Source organism: Mauremys mutica, chromosome 4, assembly GCF_020497125.1.
Source record: "Mauremys mutica isolate MM-2020 ecotype Southern chromosome 4, ASM2049712v1, whole genome shotgun sequence".
Classification (NCBI taxonomy): domain Eukaryota; kingdom Metazoa; phylum Chordata; order Testudines; family Geoemydidae; genus Mauremys; species Mauremys mutica.
Window position 1 is genome coordinate 63,698,225 of NC_059075.1, and position 22,393 is coordinate 63,720,617.

At 43.9% G+C, this 22,393-nt stretch overlaps 1 protein-coding gene across 5 annotated transcripts in view; it reads right to left on the reverse strand.

Annotated features, from left to right (window-relative positions):
* Window positions 1-562: 562 nt before the first annotated feature.
* CDAN1 (codanin 1) overlaps window positions 563-22,393 on the reverse strand; it is a 46,716-nt gene continuing 24,885 nt past the window's right edge. For 3 of the 5 annotated variants that reach the window (XM_045014752.1, XM_045014753.1, XM_045014751.1), the window contains 15 exons: window positions 17,823-17,989; window positions 17,063-17,144; window positions 16,298-16,387; window positions 14,874-14,928; window positions 13,607-13,740; window positions 12,923-13,026; window positions 11,964-12,113; window positions 11,108-11,171; window positions 10,470-10,548; window positions 9,134-9,291; window positions 7,182-7,289; window positions 6,765-6,828; window positions 5,033-5,235; window positions 3,310-3,417; window positions 563-2,463 (listed from right to left, as the gene is read on the reverse strand). In XM_045014752.1, the coding sequence (XP_044870687.1) occupies window positions 2,338-2,463; window positions 3,310-3,417; window positions 5,033-5,235; window positions 6,765-6,828; window positions 7,182-7,289; window positions 9,134-9,291; window positions 10,470-10,548; window positions 11,108-11,171; window positions 11,964-12,113; window positions 12,923-13,026; window positions 13,607-13,740; window positions 14,874-14,928; window positions 16,298-16,387; window positions 17,063-17,144; window positions 17,823-17,989 (1,692 nt within the window). In that variant the 3' untranslated portion in view covers window positions 563-2,337. The remainder of the gene's footprint in view (window positions 2,464-3,309; window positions 3,418-5,032; window positions 5,236-6,764; window positions 6,829-7,181; window positions 7,290-9,133; window positions 9,292-10,469; window positions 10,549-11,107; window positions 11,172-11,963; window positions 12,114-12,922; window positions 13,027-13,606; window positions 13,741-14,873; window positions 14,929-16,297; window positions 16,388-17,062; window positions 17,145-17,822; window positions 17,990-22,393) is intronic. The other 2 variants (XM_045014754.1, XM_045014756.1) reach the window with 1 other exon arrangement.

A 22,393-nucleotide genomic window follows, 5' to 3' on the forward strand; every position in this document is an offset into this window, starting at 1 on the left:
GTTTATCTCCATATGAATGCAGGCTCTGTTGCAGTTATACTGACTATAAGATGTCTTGTGGACTTACCCTAGAGAAAACAGATGAGAGGTGGAAAAGATGACGTTGCTTGTTATTGCCCCAAAAGAAACTTTAAAAATCAAGAGGCTAAAGGGCAAGGAAGAAGGCCTGAACTACCACTCTGTTTCCACCATCAGCAGCAGATAATCTGATGCCATGGCACAGACAAACCCTGGAGCCTGGAGGAGAGACCTCCAGCCTTCGCAGGAAGAAAGGTGCACCCCAACCGTTTTGGGCTGGGGAAAGTTCAGAATAAAAAACTTATTACAAGTAATGTGAACAACACAACTCACCAGCCAGCGCAGGGACAACATGTTGGCAAAGTCATTGTTACACCTGAGTTGGCTGAAAGAGACCCAGCAACTTCACTATTGCAACAAAAGCCTTGCAGAGTGTTTACAGGATGAGTGCCGCTCCCCAGCCATGCTTCTTAGAGATGGGCATCCTTGTGTGCTTTAGTTTGCACCAGTTTAAACAATAAACAAAAAACAAAAACGAGTGACTCTGTGCACTTCTAGCTTTATATACTTACAGTTCAGAAACAAAACAGGGCTGCATTTTGGTAATCTGTTTATTATAGCAAATCTGGCAGCTTCACTGAGATATCAACAGTGAAATGGTCCTGTTATACTGAGCCCTGAAGAGCGAGTGTGCTGTAGCATGAAGCACACCTGTTCTTTCAGTTCATACTGCGGCAGCTGTTCCTGTCCACACACTTTGTTCACATGATAATGTTATTACTGAACATCAACCTGAGCATGATGACAACAAACAAAAAACACTGAAAAGGCAGATACCTCGTATCTGCAGTCTCCTTCAATCCAGCACCCAACAGTCAGAGGTGACAAAACTACCCAAAAAAGTTGCAACATGCACATTGTCCTCTTTGGTTTCCCTCATTTTCTCTGTGTCCAGTAGGCTTTAGTAGTAGCCAGATTTATGTAGTTAGTCTGATTTTTAAAAACAATAAACTCCTTGACATTTCATTTTCTACCCCAGGAATTCCTACCCATACCAGCGAGATAGGCTAATTAGCAACAGAAGTGTTCATGCAAACAGCCTAGGATTCACCTTGTCTAGCTGTCTTATGTAACACAATATTTGCTTTTGAATAATCTGTATTTAGTGAGGAAAAGACACTCCATCAACCTGTTAGGCAAAAGAAAAAAAAATCCTTCCTTATACAGGGAGGCAAATCCTATGCAAAACTCTCTGATGGGGACTGGATTTTAGCAATATATTAGTCACTCAACACTTGGAACACTGTATTTAAGATATTGGCAGTTCTCCTTTTAAGGTGGATCCATGAGGATGGACATGCCATGAATAGGACTGCTTCCTTCCAACATCCTAGTGATGCTACTTCATGGAAGTTCAGTTACATTTTTCAATCTAATTACTCTAGTCTGAGCTTATGACACACAAATATTTCTATGGAAGAACCCCAAACTCAAGGCAATAAGGATTTTAAAGACAGTGAGTAACAGATACATGGCATTTATGCTCACACTACAAAAACAATGCCTCTTAAAATACTGTCAGCTCTCCCCAGTAAAAAAGATACCAAATAATCTCCCCCTCAATTCTATAAAAAACATAAAATACAAGTGCTGCTTTTGTTAAGTGAGACACAAACATAAGCATGAATGTCCTTTAAAATAATATCTGATCCAATGCTCCAAAATATTGTTTTTGTGATTTTACTTTTAAAATGAGTCTTAAAAACTTTAAAAAACAAACCTTCAAGCTTGAGCTCATGGTGAAAAATAAATATCCGTTCATCAACTTGGGCTATAGTTTGACCTCTTCCCTCTCCTGGTAGCACAGTGTATTTCCTAAAAGACTCTATAAGAAATCACACTAAGTTAAGATAAGAGATGGCACCTTGGGAAACCACCAGAAATCCCTCCAGCAGCGTAGCAGGTTTTGTGCATGAGAACGGATTCCAGACGCTGTTCAGAGCCTCTTGCTGCAGGAGTACGAGATGTGTTTCCACTACAAGTGTAGCTCATCAGCTGTGAACCATGGTCAGGTTCTTAAGAGTTCCAAACTTAGAGAGCAACTCTTAGAAGCATTTCCATTTGCAGATGTAGGGATGTGTGTTCCTGTCACACCTAGTGACCCTCCTTCGAGGAAAAGTTTAATGCAGTTTTTGCACAAGTGACCTTTCAATGCATTGTGATCCAAGCAAGAGGCTTACTGCATGGACTCAGCAGCATTATCAAATTCCACGTGTCGAGTTCTCCTCAGTTCCTTAATCCATACAGAGATTGTCTGAACTAGCTTTGTGCTGCCACGGTACCTCTTGGTTGTCTCACCAATTCACAAGGCCTAGTCCTGGGTTCTGCAACATGATACTCGGATATAAATATTCTAGAAATAGTTTCCAATTCTTCCAAGAAATCCTGCAACAAACAATGCAAATCAGAGACAATCTTTTAGAAGTGTGAACCAAGGGATGCAAAATTCTTTTGAATAATATAAAGTTGAGATTTCACAGGCAAAAATTGGGTCAAAGTTTTGTGTTGGGATGTTAATACAATGACGCAGGCTAGCGACCGCAGCTGCCGAAGTGATAAGATACACAGATTTGCACGCCAAGCCTTCCCTTTGATCCCTGTGCCCAACTTAGTTTCTATACGAACCTATCAGCAGCTAAAAATCATTGCCTGATTCTTAAAGGTGCTGAGCACCTGCAGTTTCCATTAACTGCAGTGGAATTTATTGGTGCTGAGCACATCAAAAATCAGACCACATTTGTCAGAAAACTAACTTGAGACTCCCACATTTGACACATCTGGCCAGCAGGCTAGATTCTCTGGTGCATTCTGGTGATGGCAAACAGGCTGAAAAGCAGCTAGATCTTGCCAGCTGAGAATTTCCCCTGGCATAGAGAAGTTCTGAGCTGGAGCAGAGCCAACATACCCAGCCCCCTGTTAGCCTGGCCAGGTCAGGGGATGGCCAGAGTGTGCTGCACTTCAGCTGTCCCCAGCTAGTTTATGGTTTCTTGGGGACCACTGTCAGCTGGTACAGTGGCAGGTTTTCTAATCTATGCTGGAGCAGGGCAGGCACAGATCCAGCCTAAGACAACCCTACACACGTTATATTGCACCAAGCTGAAACTCTGCGTAGACAAGAATCTGGGCCTAGGTCTTTGAGAGTAGTACAAAAAACTAAAGCAAAATGCCAAACTGACACAGCATCCTCATAGTCATGCCTGAATATTAAATGAAACATACATAAATACTTACTGAGGACCAGAGAAGTTCTTGGAGGCTATGCAAGCAGCTCTCTATCTCTGCATTTCCCATCAGACCATGGTCAACAAGACCATGAAGCATAAACAGGAACAAATCCCACTGCAGAAGGAACAAGGAGTGTCAAGTTCCTCAAGATGAGCTATGGCCTGCTTCTATTTACTGCTTTGTAAGAACTCTGTACAAGTTATGTTTTGAATTTACTCAAATCTGTATTATGGGGAAAAAACAAAAGGTGAAAGGAGGAAGTAAACTCTGTCCCTGGGTTCTGGGGACAAGCTGCACCTGGCAGATATCGTCTACCATTCTGAATGACGTAAGTTTCCCTTGCAGCTCACGTAGTCTATTCTACAATAAAACAATCACACCATGTCAATGTTGATAAATGCAAAGTAATGCCTACTGGAAAATATAATCCCAATTATACATACAAAATGATGAGATCTAAATTAGCTACTACCTACCACTCAAGATCTTGGAGTCATTGTGAAGCATTTTATGAAAACATCTGCTCAATGTGCAAAAACACTAACAGAATGTTAGGAACCATAAGTAAAGGGATAAAAAGACAGAAAATATAATAATGCCACTATATAAATCTGTGGTATGCCCACATCTCAAATACTGAGTGCAGTTCTGGCTGCCCCATCTCAAACAAGATATATTAGAACTGGAAAAAATACAGAGATATGGAACAGCTTCCATATGAGGAGACATTAAAAAGGCTGGGACTGTTCAGCTTGGAAAAGAGACAACTGCGGCAAGATATGATAGAGATTTATAAAATAATGAATGGTGGGGAGAAAGTGAATAAGGAAATATTATTTATCCCTTCACAACACACAAACTAGGGGTTATCCAAAGAAATTAACAGGGAGAAGGTTTAAAACAAATATGAGGAAGTACTTCTCTTCACACAATGCACAGTCAACCAGTGAAACTCCTACTTCTCACCATCACAACATCACCAGGTAATAACTGAGTTAAATAAAGATTCGTAAGTTCATGGATGATAGGTCCACCTATGGCTATTAGAAAAAATGACAGGGATGCAACCCCATGCTCCCAGTGTCCCTAAACGTCTGACTGCCAGAAGCTGGGACTGGATGACAGAGGATAGATCACTTGATAAATTGCCCTGTTTAGTTCACTCCCTCTGAAGTCCCTGGCTCTGGCCACTGTCTGAAGACAGGATACAGGGCTAGATGACCATTGGTCTGACCCAGTATGGCTGTTCTTACATTCATTTTCAGTTCTGGATTCCCAGTTGGAAGTAGAATAAGTGTTTCCTGCCCAGCTCAAGGAGAGGTTGGGAATGCCCATCTAATTTTCAGCAAAAGCTGATATCCTGGTCTGGAACTAGACAGGAAAATTCTTCAGACCCAAAGTTAACCATGGGGCGATTTATATTTACAGTCCTATAATCTCTCAGGTTGATCAGCAATTTTATCATTTGTTCTGGCATTAAACTGAACAAATTCTAGTGTCACTTGCATCTCCCCAAACATAAGTATTACAGTTTGCCTTCCTGACAACATTACACACTGCTCTTACTTTTCCGCTGTCCCTGAAGAAACTCATTGGCAGCTGAACAGTGAGAGCCAAATCCTGCTGGCCTTACTCACATGATAGTCAGTCACAGAAGTCAACAGAACTCCAGTGTGAGTATGGCGAGCAGGATTGGGCAGCTGGTTCTGGAGAGCTAAGGAAGTCCCACCTCACGTTGCTCGACTTCTGCAATGTAGCCGACATTCTTCCTGCTGAACATCAGCTGAACAGGAACAGGTGTCCAAAAATCTTCCTTCCAAACCAACAGCAGCGATTTCAGAAGGCTGTAGACAGCATTCTTCTTCCCTCGCTGTCTTTCAGGTTTCTTCTGGGTCTGAGGCTTAAGGCCCTGGATAGGAACACGATCTGAAACTATGGGACGGAGGGGATGGACCAATACAGTTTATTACTATTACATTTACAGTCATCTTGGTACATGCAGCACATTGTTAGTGAGCTGACAGGCTTGGTTAGCACCAATACAAACACCAAGGTGAAAACACTCATGAAGAGGCAATGCAGCGCAGCAGTTTCAACTGAGGGGGATAGCTCAGTGGTTTGAGCATTGACCTGCTAAACCCAGCGTTGTGAGTTCAAACCTTGAGGGGGCCATTTAGGGAACTGGGGTAAAAATCTGTTTGGGGATTGGTCCTGCTTTGAGCAGGGAGTTGGACTAGATGACCTCCTGAGGTCCCTTCCAACCATGATATTCTATGAATCTTGGAACATGCAAAATTCTGGGTTCTGCACCAAGGCAGAAGACGCCACAGACAAGAAATAGAAGTCTGTTCTGAAGGTGACTAATGCTACTCTACTGGTCTATTGCCCACAAAGCTGGGAGAAGACAGACTAATAACTAGTAGCTAGTTTTATTGCTAACAGAATGGGATGTAGTTGTCACTCCTACAAAAGGCAGTGGTTACTTTAACTGAATAGAACATTTAAATAAAAAAAAAATTGTACACTTTACATTAATCATTTTACTGGTAGATTAGTAGCTCCCAGATTTATGTGGGGCTGCTGTACTCTCACTTTATAGTGGATGACTGTTTTCTCTAAGGACAACATATTCATTTTTAATTATTCTTATTACAGTACTTCTAAATACAGCTAAACAATGAATCCTAAAAAACTCTCAGACCTTCCTTGTAGTCTCTTGTCATCTCATAGAAAGACAGAACTGCATTTCCAGCCCCAGAAAAGAGTTCAGTTGTAAGCATTTCATCCTTCCAAGGTACAGCAGACTGCTCTCTGAAAGGGGAACATTTCAAGGGGAGCCCTACTCCCTCTGAAGGCTCTAGATAGCGGAGATTAGGAGACTGGCCAGGGGGAAAGCTCTGCACCCACGTCATTAGCTAGAAGCGTGTGAGGTATAGATGCACATCAGGTATCAGAAACCATAATGACATATTTCGAAAGAGGGGAAATCACACACTGTAGTTGGCTGCTGCCAAGAGATCGAGAATATTGCACTGGCTGAACCTGCACAGAGGAGTCACTGGTCCACATGAAATGAGCTACTGACTTTCTCTCACGAGCGAGGCATGAAAACTGGAATCAAACATTACATTTAGGAAAATGTTCAATTCCAAAAATCCAGAGACAGGGATCTCAGAGCTGACTGCATGTCTGAATGAGGGGGCCAAGAACTGGGAGGGGAAGAAAGGCGGAATGAGGTAAATATGTAGTTGAAGATTGATATTTGTGAGGGGTTTTAAGAACGCAATCTCCCAGTAGTCACCCTCTGGGTTTTGCAATGGAACGTCTTTGCAGATCCAGTGACACTTTTGTTACAAGAGATCCAACAAAACTCTGAATGAAAAGCAGGGAGACCTAAGGGGCACTCAGAGGTGAGGGGAAAGCAGTCAGCATTAACAATGCACAGGCGACAACTGGCTTACCTAGGAGAGATGCCAACTCTACAGTGCACCTAGCCAGCTGCTGCTCCGATGTGGGACACATGAACTGAAAACATAAAATTGGCATGTCACCATCAGGGAATCATCCCAGAACCTGCAGTCTCTGGTTCAGACTGATCAGACAGGAGTTTTGCATTAAAAATAATTAGGAAAGACACAAGCAGCAACAGCAGGAGCCACAGAGCTGCTGACTCAGGGTCATTAAAGAAGGCATTGTTGGAAAGTTCCAGGAAATTCTCCACAAAAATAATCAATCTTCACATACCCCGCACATCACATGCAGATATCTAGGGTCAGAGAATGAAACATCTTTGCCCCCTAACACAAGCTGAGACAGGTTCATTACACTAGCAGGTATACAGATGGCTCAGAAAGCACTGTGTACTTTTTTATTTCTACCTTTCTGCACTGAAGCGTTTGGCTCAGTCTTTTCAGCAAGCACTCCAGCTGGACATAGAGAATTCCTTCATCTTCATCCCTGGGTCCCACAGCAATACAGAGCACATCCTAGACGAAAAGGCAACAACAGCTCATCTAACAACTCATACTTTGCATTTATAGAGACCACTGGACTGAAGATTAAGTGATTTACAACCATTCCTTAATTTTCACACACACAAAAAACCAAACCCAACCCACACACAGACCATGAAGGAGGTTAGTATTATCCCTATTTTACAGACTAGGAAAGGGAAATAGAAATATTGCCACCCATTTTTTCAAACTTGGGTGCCTGAAGCTAGGCACCTAAATCTATATTTAGACATGTAATAAGTGGCCTGACTTTTGCCTGTAGCTCTCACTGATGTCAATAAGGGCAACAGCTTCTCACCACCCTTGCAAATCACATCACTTAATTAGCCACCCACATTTCAAAATTTTGGTCTAAGTGATTTGCCAGAAGTCACAGAGAGTCAATGGCACAGCTGGCAACAGAACCCAGGTCTTCTGACCCCTGCCTCCATCCACCATCTTGTATCTCAACCACGACATCATCTTCTGCCTCTCTATGAGACAACACCATTATTACAAGGAGCGCCATATCACACTCAAAACAAATGTGTAGCATTAACTGTCTGGTTCCTTGGATCATATTTTTCCTGATGCTGTGTGTGGTTAACTCCTAGCATCATTAGTGACTTACCAACCAGTACTAGTATCCTTGAATGACAACTAAAGGGTAGAACTTCAATTAGAAGACATGGAAACAACTGCGTTTTAGAATTTCAAAAGGACTATGTCAAATCTAGTCACTCCAAATTTAAGCTGTGTAAAAAGCAAAATTAAAAAAAAAAATTAAGATTTTCATATAACTTTCCATGATTTTTTTTTTTGGGTAATTCCAGTGGAAACCCTTTTTATTTTATTTTTTTGGTAAACAAAAACACATTCTGTTGCAGTTTTTGCAACCAAAACATTGGAGGCAGTGGCCTAGTACATATGAAACTGATAGGAATCTGACTATAGCGACTCTACTTTCACTACCCAGGTAAACAAATTAACTCAGAAAAACAAGCAGAACAAATAGTGAAAAGCAGATGAGATTATTAATATTCTTTCACTTAATAATTTCAGGTGATGGTGAGAGAACTGTTTGGGGGTTTTTAATTATATAATTTCTAGGAGAACAGCATCCATTTAAGTCTGCGACAAGAGAGGTGGGAAGGCATTTTATATCAGTTCTAATAGGAAGGGAATCTGGAGAAATCAAGCCATCCGACCACTCCCTTCTTTCTCTCTAAGTTCAATTCCCCCTAAGTCCAGTTAAATGCAGAGGGAAAGGCAGGCAGGCAGACCCCTTTCCACAGATTTGCACTGATGTAGCTGACTGGAACTCAGCAAACAATTATGTTGGTGAATAAGAAGAAACAGAATCCAACTAGCTCTGCAGGGCTGATTGGGATAAAGACCAGGAAATACTTATTTTAGTCCCTGAAGTCAGCAGAGCTCACTGAAAAAACACACAGGGAGCAGATCTGCAGTGTAAGGAGAAACCATTTTGACATGGTCACTCTTCATAACAGAGTTGCACAAAACTCTCACTGTGGCAGGATGGCTCTTACATCCCTAAAACAGGGACTGTGAACTTATGCAAGTGGAGTCAGATGGACATCTCCCTCTCACCCCACGGCCGTGTCACCATGAACACTGTATTTGACAGGGCTCCTTGAGACCAGAATGCTAAGCAGCTACTGGAAGGGAGTGAGAAGCAACATAGGCGCACCCGCCTCCACTCCCACCCCACCCAGGCTCAGAGCTTGTTCCTTGGAACTGTGACAGCTTAACTGTACCCACGGGAGGAAAGTCAAAAAAGTATCAATGTAACCAAGGAGACAGTGGAAGTTCTGTACTTTAATCTCATTGATGATCTGAGAGGGGAACGGAGCATGGTGCTGGCAGTCGGGGGGACAACCTTTCCTCTCCCCCTGTGCGTCCTCACTGGGCAAGGAAGGACCCTGGACTCTCAACATCCGATTAAAGGTAGTTCTCACTTCTCTTTTGATCAGTGCTGTAAGGAACAAATAACAGGGCTTATTACATTCATATTTTTCTCACAAAGGATATGGAGAAAACGGTTTCCAGAAACCACAATATGGGGTGTTCCCTCAAATCTTTCTCCATTGAGTGGTGTCTCAGGACCAGCATGAGGAATGTGTTAGGTTTCCAACATCCCAGCCCTCTGAGCTCCTATTCCTTCACGTAATCACAGGCTCCTGAACGCAGGCACAGGCAGAGCCAATGCTGCACCCACAGCTCTTCTCAGAAGTGTAGGTTAGTGGTAATACCTAACCCATCTCTTGAGCCTTCTATTAGAGGATCTCAGTGTGTCCTGTGAACATCAATTAAGCAGGAGATAAAGTAGCATCACTCTGAGGTAGTGTTTACACTAGAAAGCTGAACTGGTGGTTGTGCCAGTTTACACATCAATGCTTTAGCATGGCTGCACTAGCCATCACATCAATTCATGTTCTGAGCCCAGCATCCACGCTAATGCTGTTCTAAACCATTTTAGCTGCAACACCTACTGGGTACCTATCCCACAGTTCCTGGCACAACTCCCAGAAGTAATGACTTCTGCGATTTTCTGAAATGCTACCAAGGCACTATGGGACAGTAGCTGGAGAACTATCTTTGAATCATTTCACTGCCATCAATGCTAGCAGGAAACCAGTGCAGTCTGAAATGGTTCTGATTAAACTGGTGTTCTGCTGAAAGCAATTCCAATTTGAGTGGTACCTGTTCTGGAGGCAAGCCCTAAGGAGTAGTTGTTGGTGTGGACACAAGGTATTTTAGAAGCATGCTGAAGGGACCAAGCAGATCTTAGCGCTGCAAATGTCTAGTGCAGACAAGACTTTAGCCCAAGCGACAGATTAGGAGGAAGCTTCCCATATTGTAGAACCCAGCACGCCCCAGACAGACTCCTGACCTCAGATCCTGAAGTGACCTAAAATGCCGAAGTCTGAGAACTCAAAACCTTGGAACGTGCACTTAGGGTTGGAAACCCAGATGGGTGAGGACAGCAACCCCTTCCCCTGCTTCTAAACAGGTATGGATGGGCAGGACAAACCTTTGACAAGAAAACCAGGGACAGCATGTACTTCATTACACTGGAAAGACTTCTCTGATCTTACAAAAGTCCCTGCCTTCAAGTCGGGAGCAGCCACAGTGCAGAGAGCTGAGGCCTACCTGTGATGTTGGTTGACAGCCAAGTGCAGGCCTTCTCAGTAGCCAGTCCCACCGCAATGTCTTCTGCACTGTTCAAAACCTTTGGAATGGATAAGCAGCAGTGTTACAGTTACTGCCATTCACAGGACAGCCCTGCCCTGCTGGGCAGGGAGAGACAAAGGAACAAACTCTCTAGAGAAGAGTCTTCATTTCAACATACATCGTGTTCAGAGTCAACATGTGCGTCTCTAGATAAACTCAAATGGGACGAGGCTGCTGTCATGGAAACTGGGTTCTCAAATGACCAAAAGGGCCCCTTTACACACATTCTCTATGTGAAGCCCATTGACTCAGGCAGTATTTGGGGCCAAGAAAGATGTATTACATTAATGATTAACGAATCACATTAATCGTAACAGGAGTTAACTATGAAGTCAAATGATAATGATGTAAACAACAGTTAACTATTTTGCTGCTGGATCATTTTGACAGAAATGCCCAGTTAACCTGGGCAGGCATGAGGCTCAGAGTGATTTTACATCCATGTGTCAGTAAATTCGACCGTCCTATCACGGAAGGGTTTAAAAGTGGCAGCAATGGCGATACAGGGATACCGATCAGGACTGAAAGGCAAGGCCTGTAATAGACATGGTACATACTGCTGCTGCTGTCTCTTCTGGCAGCAGCACTCTCACAGCCTCAGGCCCTTTCAACCTGCAAAATCTGCAAAGAAAAAATGGCAAAGAAAATAAACTGCTGTGTCAGCCAACGCTCTAGGGCCGGGTTCTCAAACTTGATTGCACTGAGACCCCCACCCTTCTGACAACAAAAATTACTACATGACCCCTGGAGGAGAGACCGAAGCCTGAGCCTGCATGAGCCCTGTTGCCCTGGGTTCGGTGGCCAAAGCCCAAGCCCAAGGGCTTCAGTCTCAGGCAGGGGGGCTGTATCCTGAGTTTCACCACCCAAGGCCGAAGCCCTCTGACTTTGGCCCCAGGCCCCAGCAAGTCTAAGCCAGCCCTGAGGTCCTGACCCACAGTATGGGAGCCACTGCTCTAGGGTGACAGTCAGAAATGTCCCTGCAGGGACTTCCACCTGCTTTGTTACATTTCACCACTTGAACATCATAGTGGGTCCCATAACCAGACAGAACCAGGTAAGCAAAGTTTTAATTACAGGCTCCTGCTATAGGCAGTTGAGCCGTAACATCCAGGATTCCTTCCTTCCTCTCCCAAAAGAGGGGAAAATACAATGACTGGAGCTTAAGTCAGTTTGGAGCTGAAGGCAGCTAGGGTACACAGGACTGTATCCTACTCAATTTCTTTCCAGGAACAGGAGGCATCCAAAGGGAAACTGAGCTCAGGTTACAGGAATCCAGCTAAACACACCAGCATGTCTGAAGCAGAGGTTGGGGGTTTTAAAAATACTGGTGTAATCTCAAACCCTGCACATCATTAAGGACTCTACAATGAAAAGGAAGAGAAATGACTCATTTAAATAACTTCTCCTGCTTACTCTCTGCCTTTGTGGAGAGCCTGCGCCCCTTCCTCGTCCAGCTGAGCACACACCTCGTCCAGCAGTTTGCTATGATTAGCATCCTCTTCCTTTACCTTATCCTGCAGCATGACCTCTGCCCTTTTGACCAGCTCTGCTACCAGTGTTGCCCTGTTACAAGCCAATGGGACAACAGAGAGAACAAGCCAGGAAATCAGTATGTAGCCTTTATATCCTGCTTCAAGAGGGGCAGCATTTTCCTTTAGATCACAGATGAAACAAAACACTGAGATTAAAAATGCCATCACGTTATTTTATTAATCTAACTCCTCCCCCGCACCCCACCATGAGAGAGTCTTATCATCCCAAGATCACTGGACCTCATTGCCACAGGATGTTGTTGAGGCCAAAAACAGTGAGATTCAAAAAGGGAGTGTAGGTTTCTATGGCTAACAGGAATATCCAGAGTTATCAGTTATAGCTAACAAATTTTGGAATGGCCTAAGACAATCTCTAACTATTAGGATTTACAATGAGACCCAACATGAGGGGTAGATTATCCCACATCTGCCTACTGTGACGTGTCTTGGATCTTCCTCTGAAGCATCTGGTGCTAGCCACTATCAGAGATATGACACTAGGCTAGAAGGACTACAGGCCTGATCCAACATGGCAATTTCTATGTTTCCATGTTCATGCCAAGCAGACATAATCCAAAGTGACAAGGGATACACAGCTCTCCCCTGAAGATGCTCACAGAAACACCCTACGACGCTAAGCTCTTTTGAGAGCGCTAGAGCAGACAGGACTTCAGGCAGCCAGTCACCAGCACCCTGCCTAGACTACCACTCAGATTAGTTTCCACCAGGAATTTGCAGTATTGAACTCAACAGGCAACTGGACACCCAAATGCTTGGCCTCAGAGATTAAAGCCCAACAGGCAAGCAGGGATTTTCAGAGGTGCCCAACCCAGCACTTACTTGATGTGCTTAACACAGTTGGATCCCACTCTCTCTGCCACAAATTCCACTGTTCTCCGCAGGGATGGAGGCTGGTTGTGGAAGAAGGCCTGCTCCAGCTCCACCTGCTCGAGAGGAAGAACAAGCGCTACAAACAGACCAGGGCACTCCACACCAATCCTCCCCGCTGCACTACAGGAATAAACAGGCCCAGGGCACATTGGCTTTGTTGTGTACTGTACACAGTAAAGGCACAAAACTTGTCTAAGCTAGAGCATTTTATGACCACAACCCCGGCACACCCTGTAAAATGCTTATGTCCTATCTTCCTCTCACCTTTTAGCCCAAAGCTTATTCATTTTGACTTGTGAGAAACTGCAAAACAATTGACTGATAAAGGGGGAAAAAGAGGAAGGAAAAACATGGATAGCTCTGCCCATTCTGAGAGCAGCACTTTTTCACAGCAGGCTGCAACTGGGAGCACTGTATGACAATGGTGCTGCTTTATCCCCTTTAATTATAGGATGGACAACACTGTACCACACACGGAACCCTCATGTGTCTTACCATGGTTATAGGGGAGTCAGAGCAGTGTAAAAAGAAAGAGGTACATGCCAAAAAGAAGAGCTATTTCATTACATGGAAACAGAGTGGATCCCTAACTTGTGCAAGGAGTCAGTACATAGCTGCTCAGGTTTTCTCTACCTGCAATTTCTGCTGTGTGACAGAAGGCTTAGGTGCCAAGGACTCTGCAGCGGTTGGGGTTATTTTCCTTATAAAGCCACCATTTTTTGCTCCACTGCCAGCCACAAAGGAAGCCAGCAGCTTCCGTAGTTCACCTGTAAAGAGAAAAACAGGTGTAAAGAGTAGTCCCCACATATATAGTCATGATAGTGGGTAACAACGCCAGACGTGCATAGAGAAATTCACTGAACCAGGTTCTGCAATAGCAGAGGAGAATAAGTTTGGGATCCAAGAAGAGGCCAGCGCAATCCCAATATCCCACACAACCAGGGTGGTGAGGAAAGCAGGCCACAAGCCTCTACCCTTGCAGGGTGGCAAGGCACCCCCAGAAGCTGCACTCCCAGCAAGGAACAGAAGGCAGCACACTCTTCCCAACATTCAACAGTGACCCTTCAGAAGGATTATGGAGTAGTGACTTGGACAAGGTTTTCACGACAATCCCACCCAGTCCTCCTCAGACCGCAGGATGGAAAGTGGCAGCTCTGCAAGGGCCACGGGAGTTTTGGGAGAATCAAGGACCCTCAGCACTCCGGTGTCATTACCGAGAGAATGCCGGAAGTGAGCTCAGTGCGGGGGATTTCAACCCTTCAAATTGTGGTGCACATTTCTCATGTAAGAATCATTGCACTGACTGTACAGCCTTCCCTGCAGCCACATACACAGCAGTGTAGCCCCAGGAGGTAAAGCCTCCCCCTTTCATCTTCAAAGCCAGCACTAGCCCTCCACGATGGTCAGGTGGGCGCCTCCATTCTATGAGTGCACAGCCACCAGGAGGCAGTCTCTCAAGGAAACGATGACGGAGGGTCACTAGCAATCCCGACAACACAAGCTTGACAGTATATGATATCAAGATACAAAGGGATCCCTCCCCTCTGCCTTCAGTAAGTGTCAGCCTAGAGACCAGGGTACTGTCACAATCCAAACCCTTCCCATTTAAACACAGCATGGGACAGCCTGGCACTCCCCCATTCGAGTCTGACTTTACATGGAGAGCAAGGCTCCCCCTGCCCCTCTCCTGTGAATCACTAACTCTGCACAGCCAGAACAGTCAATCTGCAGCCTCCCTGTCTCCGAGAGGTACTTCTATCAATTGTGGTTGGAGTATCCATGACTTGGTCTTTTCATCAAGGTCAGAGTTATGATATTCAAGGTTGTGGGAAGGGGTAAGAAAGATGACCTGACTCATGGGACCAAAGAATGCTGGCACTAACATCAATACAATACTCACCAAGGAAGGGACAGCAGGTATAAAGTAACTGCTGATCCACCAAAGGCACAGAATCCTGGTAAAGGAAGAAAAGGAAGCTGAAGGACAGAACAGCAGCAAAAGGGCATCATATTTAGAGGATTAGAAATCCCTTATGTATCAAGCAGATGTCTCAGGGCACCTTACCCCCCCAAAAATGGAGCTAATCACAATCCAGATCAAGTGCTTCTGAAGGGAGACAAACTTTGAACACCCACAGAGCTCATTCCTGCTCTCAAATGTGCAGTGAACAGTGCTGCATTTCAGAAAGATCTGCCATTGCTTGAGCTTTAATCCTGATCTCTGTCAAAACCCCACTGAGAGTGGATGGCTGTAAAAAGGGATTAGGGACCCCAGTGGAGGCCTGCTGCCCTGACTGCCGCTGACTGGGGGAGGAGCCCAAACTAGGAGAAGGGTAGAGAATACACAACTATTAAAAATTAAAGCTCTACCACTGCTTCCATCCAGACACACAGAATCAGTCTACTTGACTTTAGACTCTGACCTATGGAGTTACAGGACCACACACACGCACCACCATATTATCACCTGGCACAGCCAAGCAGGGTGGGGATGAAGGGAGGGCCTAGCATCCCATCATTGCGGGCAGCGTATATTGTACATATTTAGGAGAGGCTGCAATGGAGTTCTGCATCTCCCTTCTGTCACTGGAGGTGCGACTGGCACATATTACACTGTAACAAGATACTCTCATATAGTGATGAGACAGGCTGGAGTCTCCCACACACAGCAAGGGAGGTGAGATCTGAAAACTGCCTATTTGTTGGCTTGAATTATTTTTTACCCTCTGAAGTGGTTTGGTTCAGGTGCTAATTACCCTTTGCCAGGCCAGGTGGATTGTAGGGAATCCCAATAGAGCAGACTTCTTTAAAAAAAGATCTAGTCACCTATTTCTGGTTCTGTCATCACTCCTAGCACCTGGGACAGGCTGTAACTCTCACACAGACACTGCACTGTGGATAGTCTATCAAGAGTAGATCAGAGTCTGTAAATAAACATGCTTGTGTGCCCTAGCAAGGCCTCATCTGCTTGGCAAAGCACCCCCAGTTCATACTGTCCACGCTTTCTCCAGTTTAGAGTCATACTGGCAGTTTACCAAAAGCACTGAGGGGTAATTTGCATAAAACAAGCAGATTGCAGCTGCCTGTGTTTTTAATATTGAAGTCCAGCTCATGGAGACTACCAGTCTCAGCATAAAATGCAATCTGACCAGTCAGACAAGTTGAAGCATTGCATGCTGGAGCCTACAGCGTCAACACATTTGCACTGAAGATAAGCCACTAAACACATTGTTGAAATCCAGAGGCTGCACTTGGCCTGCAGGTCACCCATGCCTGAGTCAATCAGCAGCAAATATTAAAGCAGCTACTGTTACACAAACTTACCAAAGCCTGAGCAGATGTCATAGTGTCTCTCATCAACCCCTCCTGTTTGACTTCACTGGTGAAGAACAACTCCTCTGGGACCGAGGGGACCTGGAACACAAACCCTCAATAGCTGCCATGCACCGGCAGTCGGTGAGTGAAATACAGTCCTAGCTACGGGGTGTGACAGTCTTTCAATGTTCTAAAAAAATATAACCTGCCACTCAATTTTCCATACTCTGCTAGACCCACTACGACACAGGTAGCTTCTTTCTATAAACCAAGAGTTTATTACCCTACATTTCACATATCCCAACCTCCCACCAGGGATCTTTCATATCTCTCACCAAACTTCAGGGGTCTCTCACTCCCATTAAAACAGGTACCATTCTCCCAGCTGAGGACAGAATGGGTCTCCCTTTAGAGTCTCATCAATGCCATTTCTTAATCAGCTGGACAAGTTTTCTGTTGATTAATGCAAAGCACTGCCACCCCCCCACAGCATTCAGCACACTGCCTTTGCAGTGCAAAGCAATTTCCAATTTCAGTGGAAACTGTGTGCACTCGTAACAGACAATGCCCTTTGCTCTTGAAGAAAAGTGCTATATGGTTTAATGAAGATGAGATCTATAGAAATAAACTAGGGAATTATCCAGGAGTGTTAAACTCTCTACAGAAAGGAGCTTGTGTTTATTTTATCTCACTTTATTTATCTCATTTTCAATTGTATTCTATTAACTTCTATCACACTTTTCCTCCAGCCATTTACACTTCCAGCTACTGTACCTGAAAAAGCCAGCCCAGCACTGCAAGTATCAGTAGCTTGTTTAGGAAACTCATCTCCTTATCTTCAGAAAGAACCAGGCACCTGCCATGGAGAAAGGGCAGTAGACGAGACCATTAAACCTTGGCTGCATTAATAAAAAAAAAATATTCTCACTATACTATAACTTGTCTCCATGCTCTCCATTTCCTTGACCTGTTCCCTGCCTTGTCTACCCTAAATCTCAGGCTCTTTTGAGCAGGGAAGAAGTCTTAGCCTGTGCATGAGTGAGTGAGTATGTGTGGGTGGGTGGTGGTATAAAGTGCATTGTACATTTGGTCTGCAGCAGCCACGGTTTGGTGACCTTAAGACATGCTACAAATCCCATCTCTTTGCACTGTTTTTTATGGAGGGAAGAAGAATTGAGAATATTTGGGCAGTGGGGAACTTTGCGGAGGGACTTAAGTTTATATTTTGCAGCTGCACACTGCTTGCAGACACATGGAAAGTTGTATATATTTGGTCAAACTCTGTATTTTAATGAAGAGTCAAAAGTTCCCAAAGCTTGGGATGAACTCCTCTTAATATAGTATAACATCAAAAGAAATACAAGTGATTTGCAACTGTAACAGGGACAGAAGAATTAAGTGATTTTTATAATGGTCCCACCTGAGAGCCAGCATGCAGCCTCACAGCCACCATTTTGGAAGAAGAGTGGGATGTGATTATCATTGCAAAGAAATGTTTTCAAGCAAGTGCAGGCATCCTTGCTCAGTCTCTCACCTGTACAGCTGCAGGAGGAGGGAAAACACCCTCCAGTAGTAGTCAAGGAATGGAGCAAAATGGTCCACAAGGGAGAGGAACTCTACAATCCAAGGAACGGTAAGGATAGTACGTCGATTCAAGATAGATTGTCTCAGGAGCTTCAATACATCCAGTACAGGCAGGGTCTTGATGGGCAACACAGAGTAAGTCAACTTAAAGTAGTGTGAGGCTAACTTTTCACACTTACTTCAAAAAGAAAAATCCACATCTACCTTATGGTTTTTCTTTCCATGATTTAAGTCTTTGTACAATTAAAGTGGTAACAAAATGGCTAGTGTTTATATCTGTAAACTTCCAGTTGCTAGAGATCTATATAAATTAAATATCCAGCTAGTAATAGCTAATGGAGATCCCACTGTAGCTTTGAGAAGATGGTCTTCTGGCTAGAACCCTGACCCGGTATCAGGAGATCTGAGTTCAATTCTTACAGACAATAAAAGGCAATTTTCATCTGGCAACATTCCATATTAGTGGAAGTATTTAGCAGAGACCTGAGACACTCCTGAAAGTGTTTCTGCCAGTAGAACCTGACACAATGCAAAGGAAGTCTTTCCAGTGTATTCAGGTCTTCGATACAATAGCCATGCTTCAACAGCATCATCAAGAAGTTCAGCGCTGCACCACTTACTAACACTTCCCTCTTCCCTATCTCATACGCTCTTCTTCACCCAACAGGACACACACATAGGAGACAGAACATAAACATAAGAACATAAGAAAGGCCGTACCGGGTCAGACCAAAGGTCCATCTAGCCCAGTATCTGTCTACCGACAGTGGCCAATGCCAGGTGCCCCTGAGGGAGTGAACCTAACAGGCAATGATCAAGTGATCTCTCTCCTGCCATCCATCTCCATCCTCTGACGAACAGAGGCTAGGGACACCATTCTTACCCATCCTGGCTAATAGCCATTTATGGACTTAGCCACCATGAATTTATCCAGTCCCCTTTTAAACATTGTTATAGTCCTAGCCTTCACAACCTCCTCAGGTAAGGAGTTCCACAAGTTGACTGTGCGCTGTGTGAAGAAGAACTTCCTTTTATTTGTTTTAAACCTGCTGCCTATTAATTTCATTTGGTGACCCCTAGTTCTTGTATTATGGGAATAAGTAAATAACTTTTCCTTATCCACTTTCTCAACATCACTCATGATTTTATATACCTCTATCATGTCCCCCCTTAGTCTTCTCTTTTCCAAACTGAAGAGTCCTAGCCTCTTTAATCTTTCCTCATATGGGACCCTCTCTAAACCCCTAATCATTTTAGTTGCTCTTTTCTGAACCTTTTCTAGTGCTAGAATATCTTTTTTGAGGTGAGGAGACCACATCTGTACACAGTATTCGAGATGTGGGCGTACCATGGATTTATATAAGGGCAATAATATATTCTCAGTCTTATTCTCTATACCCTTTTTAATGATTCCTAACATCCTGTTTGCTTTTTTGACCGCCTCTGCACACTGCGTGGACATCTTCAGAGAACTATCCACGATAACTCCAAGATCTTTTTCCTGACTCGTTGTAGCTAAATTAGCCCCCATCATGTTGTATGTATAGTTGGGGTTATTTTTTCCAATGTGCATTACTTTACATTTATCCACATTAAATTTCATTTGCCATTTTGTTGCCCAATCACTTAGTTTTGTGAGATCTTTTTGAAGTTCTTCACAATCTGCTTTGGTCTTAACTATCTTGAGTAGTTTAGTATCATCTGCAAACTTTGCCACCTCACTGTTTACCCCTTTCTCCAGATCATTTATGAATAAATTGAATAGGATTGGTCCTAGGACTGACCCTTGGGGAACACCACTAGTTACCCCTCTCCATTCTGAGAATTTACCATTAATTCCTACCCTTTGTTCCCTGTCCTTTAACCAGTTCTCAATCCATGAAAGGACCTATCCTTTTATCCCATGACAGCTTAATTTACGTAAGAGCCTTTGGTGAGGGACCTTGTCAAAGGCTTTCTGGAAATCTAAGTACACTATGTCCACTGGATCCCCCTTGTCCACATGTTTGTTGACCCCTTCAAAGAACTCTAATAGATTAGTAAGACACGATTTCCCTTTACAGAAACCATGTTGACTATTGCTCAAGAGTTTATGTTTTTCTATGTGTCTGACAATTTTATTCTTTACTATTGTTTCAACTAATTTGCCCGGTACCGACGTTAGACTTACCGTTCTGTAATTGCCGGGATCACCCCTAGAGCCCTTTTTAAATATTGGCGTTACATTAGCTAACTTCCAGTCATTGGGTACCGAAGCCGATTTAAAGGACAGGTTACAAACCTTAGTTAATAGTTCCGCAACTTCACATTTGAGTTCCTTCAGAACTCTTGGGTGAATGCCATCTGGTCCCGGTGACTTGTTAATGTTGAGTTTATCAATTAATTCCACAACCTCCTCTAGTGATACTTCAATCTGTGACAGTTCCTCAGATTTGTCACCTACAAAAGCCATCTCAGGTTTGGGAATCTCCCTAACATCCTCAGCCGTGAAGACTGAAGCAAAGAATCCATTTAGTTTCTCCGCAATGACTTTATCATCTTTAAGCGCTCCTTTTGTATTTTGATCATCAAGGGGCCCCACTGGTTGTTTAGCAGGCTTCCTGCTTCTGATGTACTTAAAAAACATTTTGTTATTACCTTTGGAGTTTTTGGCTAGCCGTTCTTCAAACTCCTCTTTGGCTTTTCTTATTACACTCTTGCACTTAAGTTGGCAGTGTTTGTGCTCCTTTCTATTTGCCTCACTAGGATTTGACTTCCACTTTTTAAAGGAAGTCTTTTTCTCTCTCACTGCTTCTTTTACATGGTTGTTAAGCCACGGTGGCTCTTTTTTAGTTCTTTTACTGTTTTTCTTAATTTGGGGTATACATTGAAGTTGGGCCTCTATTATGGTGTCTTTAAAAAGGGCCCACGCAACTTGCAGGGATTTCACTTTAGTCACTGTACCTTTTAACTTTTGTCTAACTAATCCCCTCATTTTTGTATAGTTCCCCCTTTTGAAATTAAAGGCCACAGTGTTGGGCAGTTGAGATGTTCTTCCCACCACAGGGATGTTGAATGCTATTGTATTATGGTCACTATTTCCAAGCGGTCCTGCTATAGTTACCTCTTGGACCAGCTCCTGCGCTCCACTCAGGATTAAATCTAGAGTCGCCTCTCCCCTTGTGGGTTCCCGTACCAGCTGCTCCATGAAGCAGTCATTTAAAGTATCGAGAAATTTTATCTCTGCATTTCGTCCTGAAGTGAAATGTTCCCAGTCAATATGGGGATAATTGAAATCCCCCACTATTATTGGGTTCTTAATTTTGATAGCCTCTCTAATTTCCCTTAGCATTTCATCATCACTATTACTGTCCTGGTCAGGTGGTCGATAATAGATCCCTACTGTTATATTTTTACTAGAGCATGAAATTTCTATCCATAGAGACTCTATGGAACCTGTGGATTCGCTTAAGATTTTTACTTCATTTGAATCTACACTTTCTTTAACATATAGTGCTACTCCTCCCCCTGCACGGCCTGTTCTGTCCTTCCGATATATTTTGTACCCCGGAATGATTGTGTCCCATTGATTGCTCTCAGTCCACCAGGTTTCTGTGATGCCTATTATATCTATATCCTCCTTTATCACAAGGCACTCTAGTTCACCCATCTTATTATTTAGACTTCTGGCATTTGTGTACAAGCACTTTAAAAACTTGTCCCTGTTTATTAGCCTGCCTTTTTCTGATGTGCCAGATTCTTTTTTATGTGACTGTTTATCATCTGATCCGGCCCTTACACTATACTTCTCATTCCTCTGCTCCTGACTATAACCTGGAGATTCTCTATCATCAGACTCTCCCCTAAGAGAAGTCTGTGTCCGATCCACACGCTCCTCTGCAGCAGTCGGCTTTCCCCCATCTCCTAGTTTAAAAACTGCTCTACAACCTTTTTAATGTTTAGTGCCAGCAGTCTGGTTCCACTTTGGTTTAGGTGGAGCCCATCTCTCCTGTATAGGCTCCTCCCATCCCAGAAGTTTCCCCAGTTCCTAATGAACGTGAACCCCTCCTCTCTACACCATCGTCTCATCCACGCATTGAGACTCTGAAGCTCTGCCTGCCTACCTGGCCCTGCGCGTGGAACTGGGAGCATTTCTGAAAATGCCACCATAGAGGTCCTGGATTTCAGTCTCTTCCCTAGCAGCCTAAATTTGGCTTCCAGGACATCTCTCCTACCCTTCCCTATGTCATTGGTACCTACATGTACCACGACCACCGGCTCCACCCCAGCACTACACATAAGTCTATCTAGATGCCTCGAGAGATCCGCAACCTTCGCACCAGGCAGGCAAGTCACCATACGGTTCTCCCGGTCATCACAGACCCAGCTATCTACATTTCTAATAATCGAATCTCCCATTACTAACACCTGCCTTTTCCTAGAAACTGGAGTTCCCTCTCCCGGAGAGGCAACCTCAGTGCGAGAGGCAACCCCAGCACCATCTGGAAGGAGGGTCCCAACTACAGGAAGATTTCCCTCTGC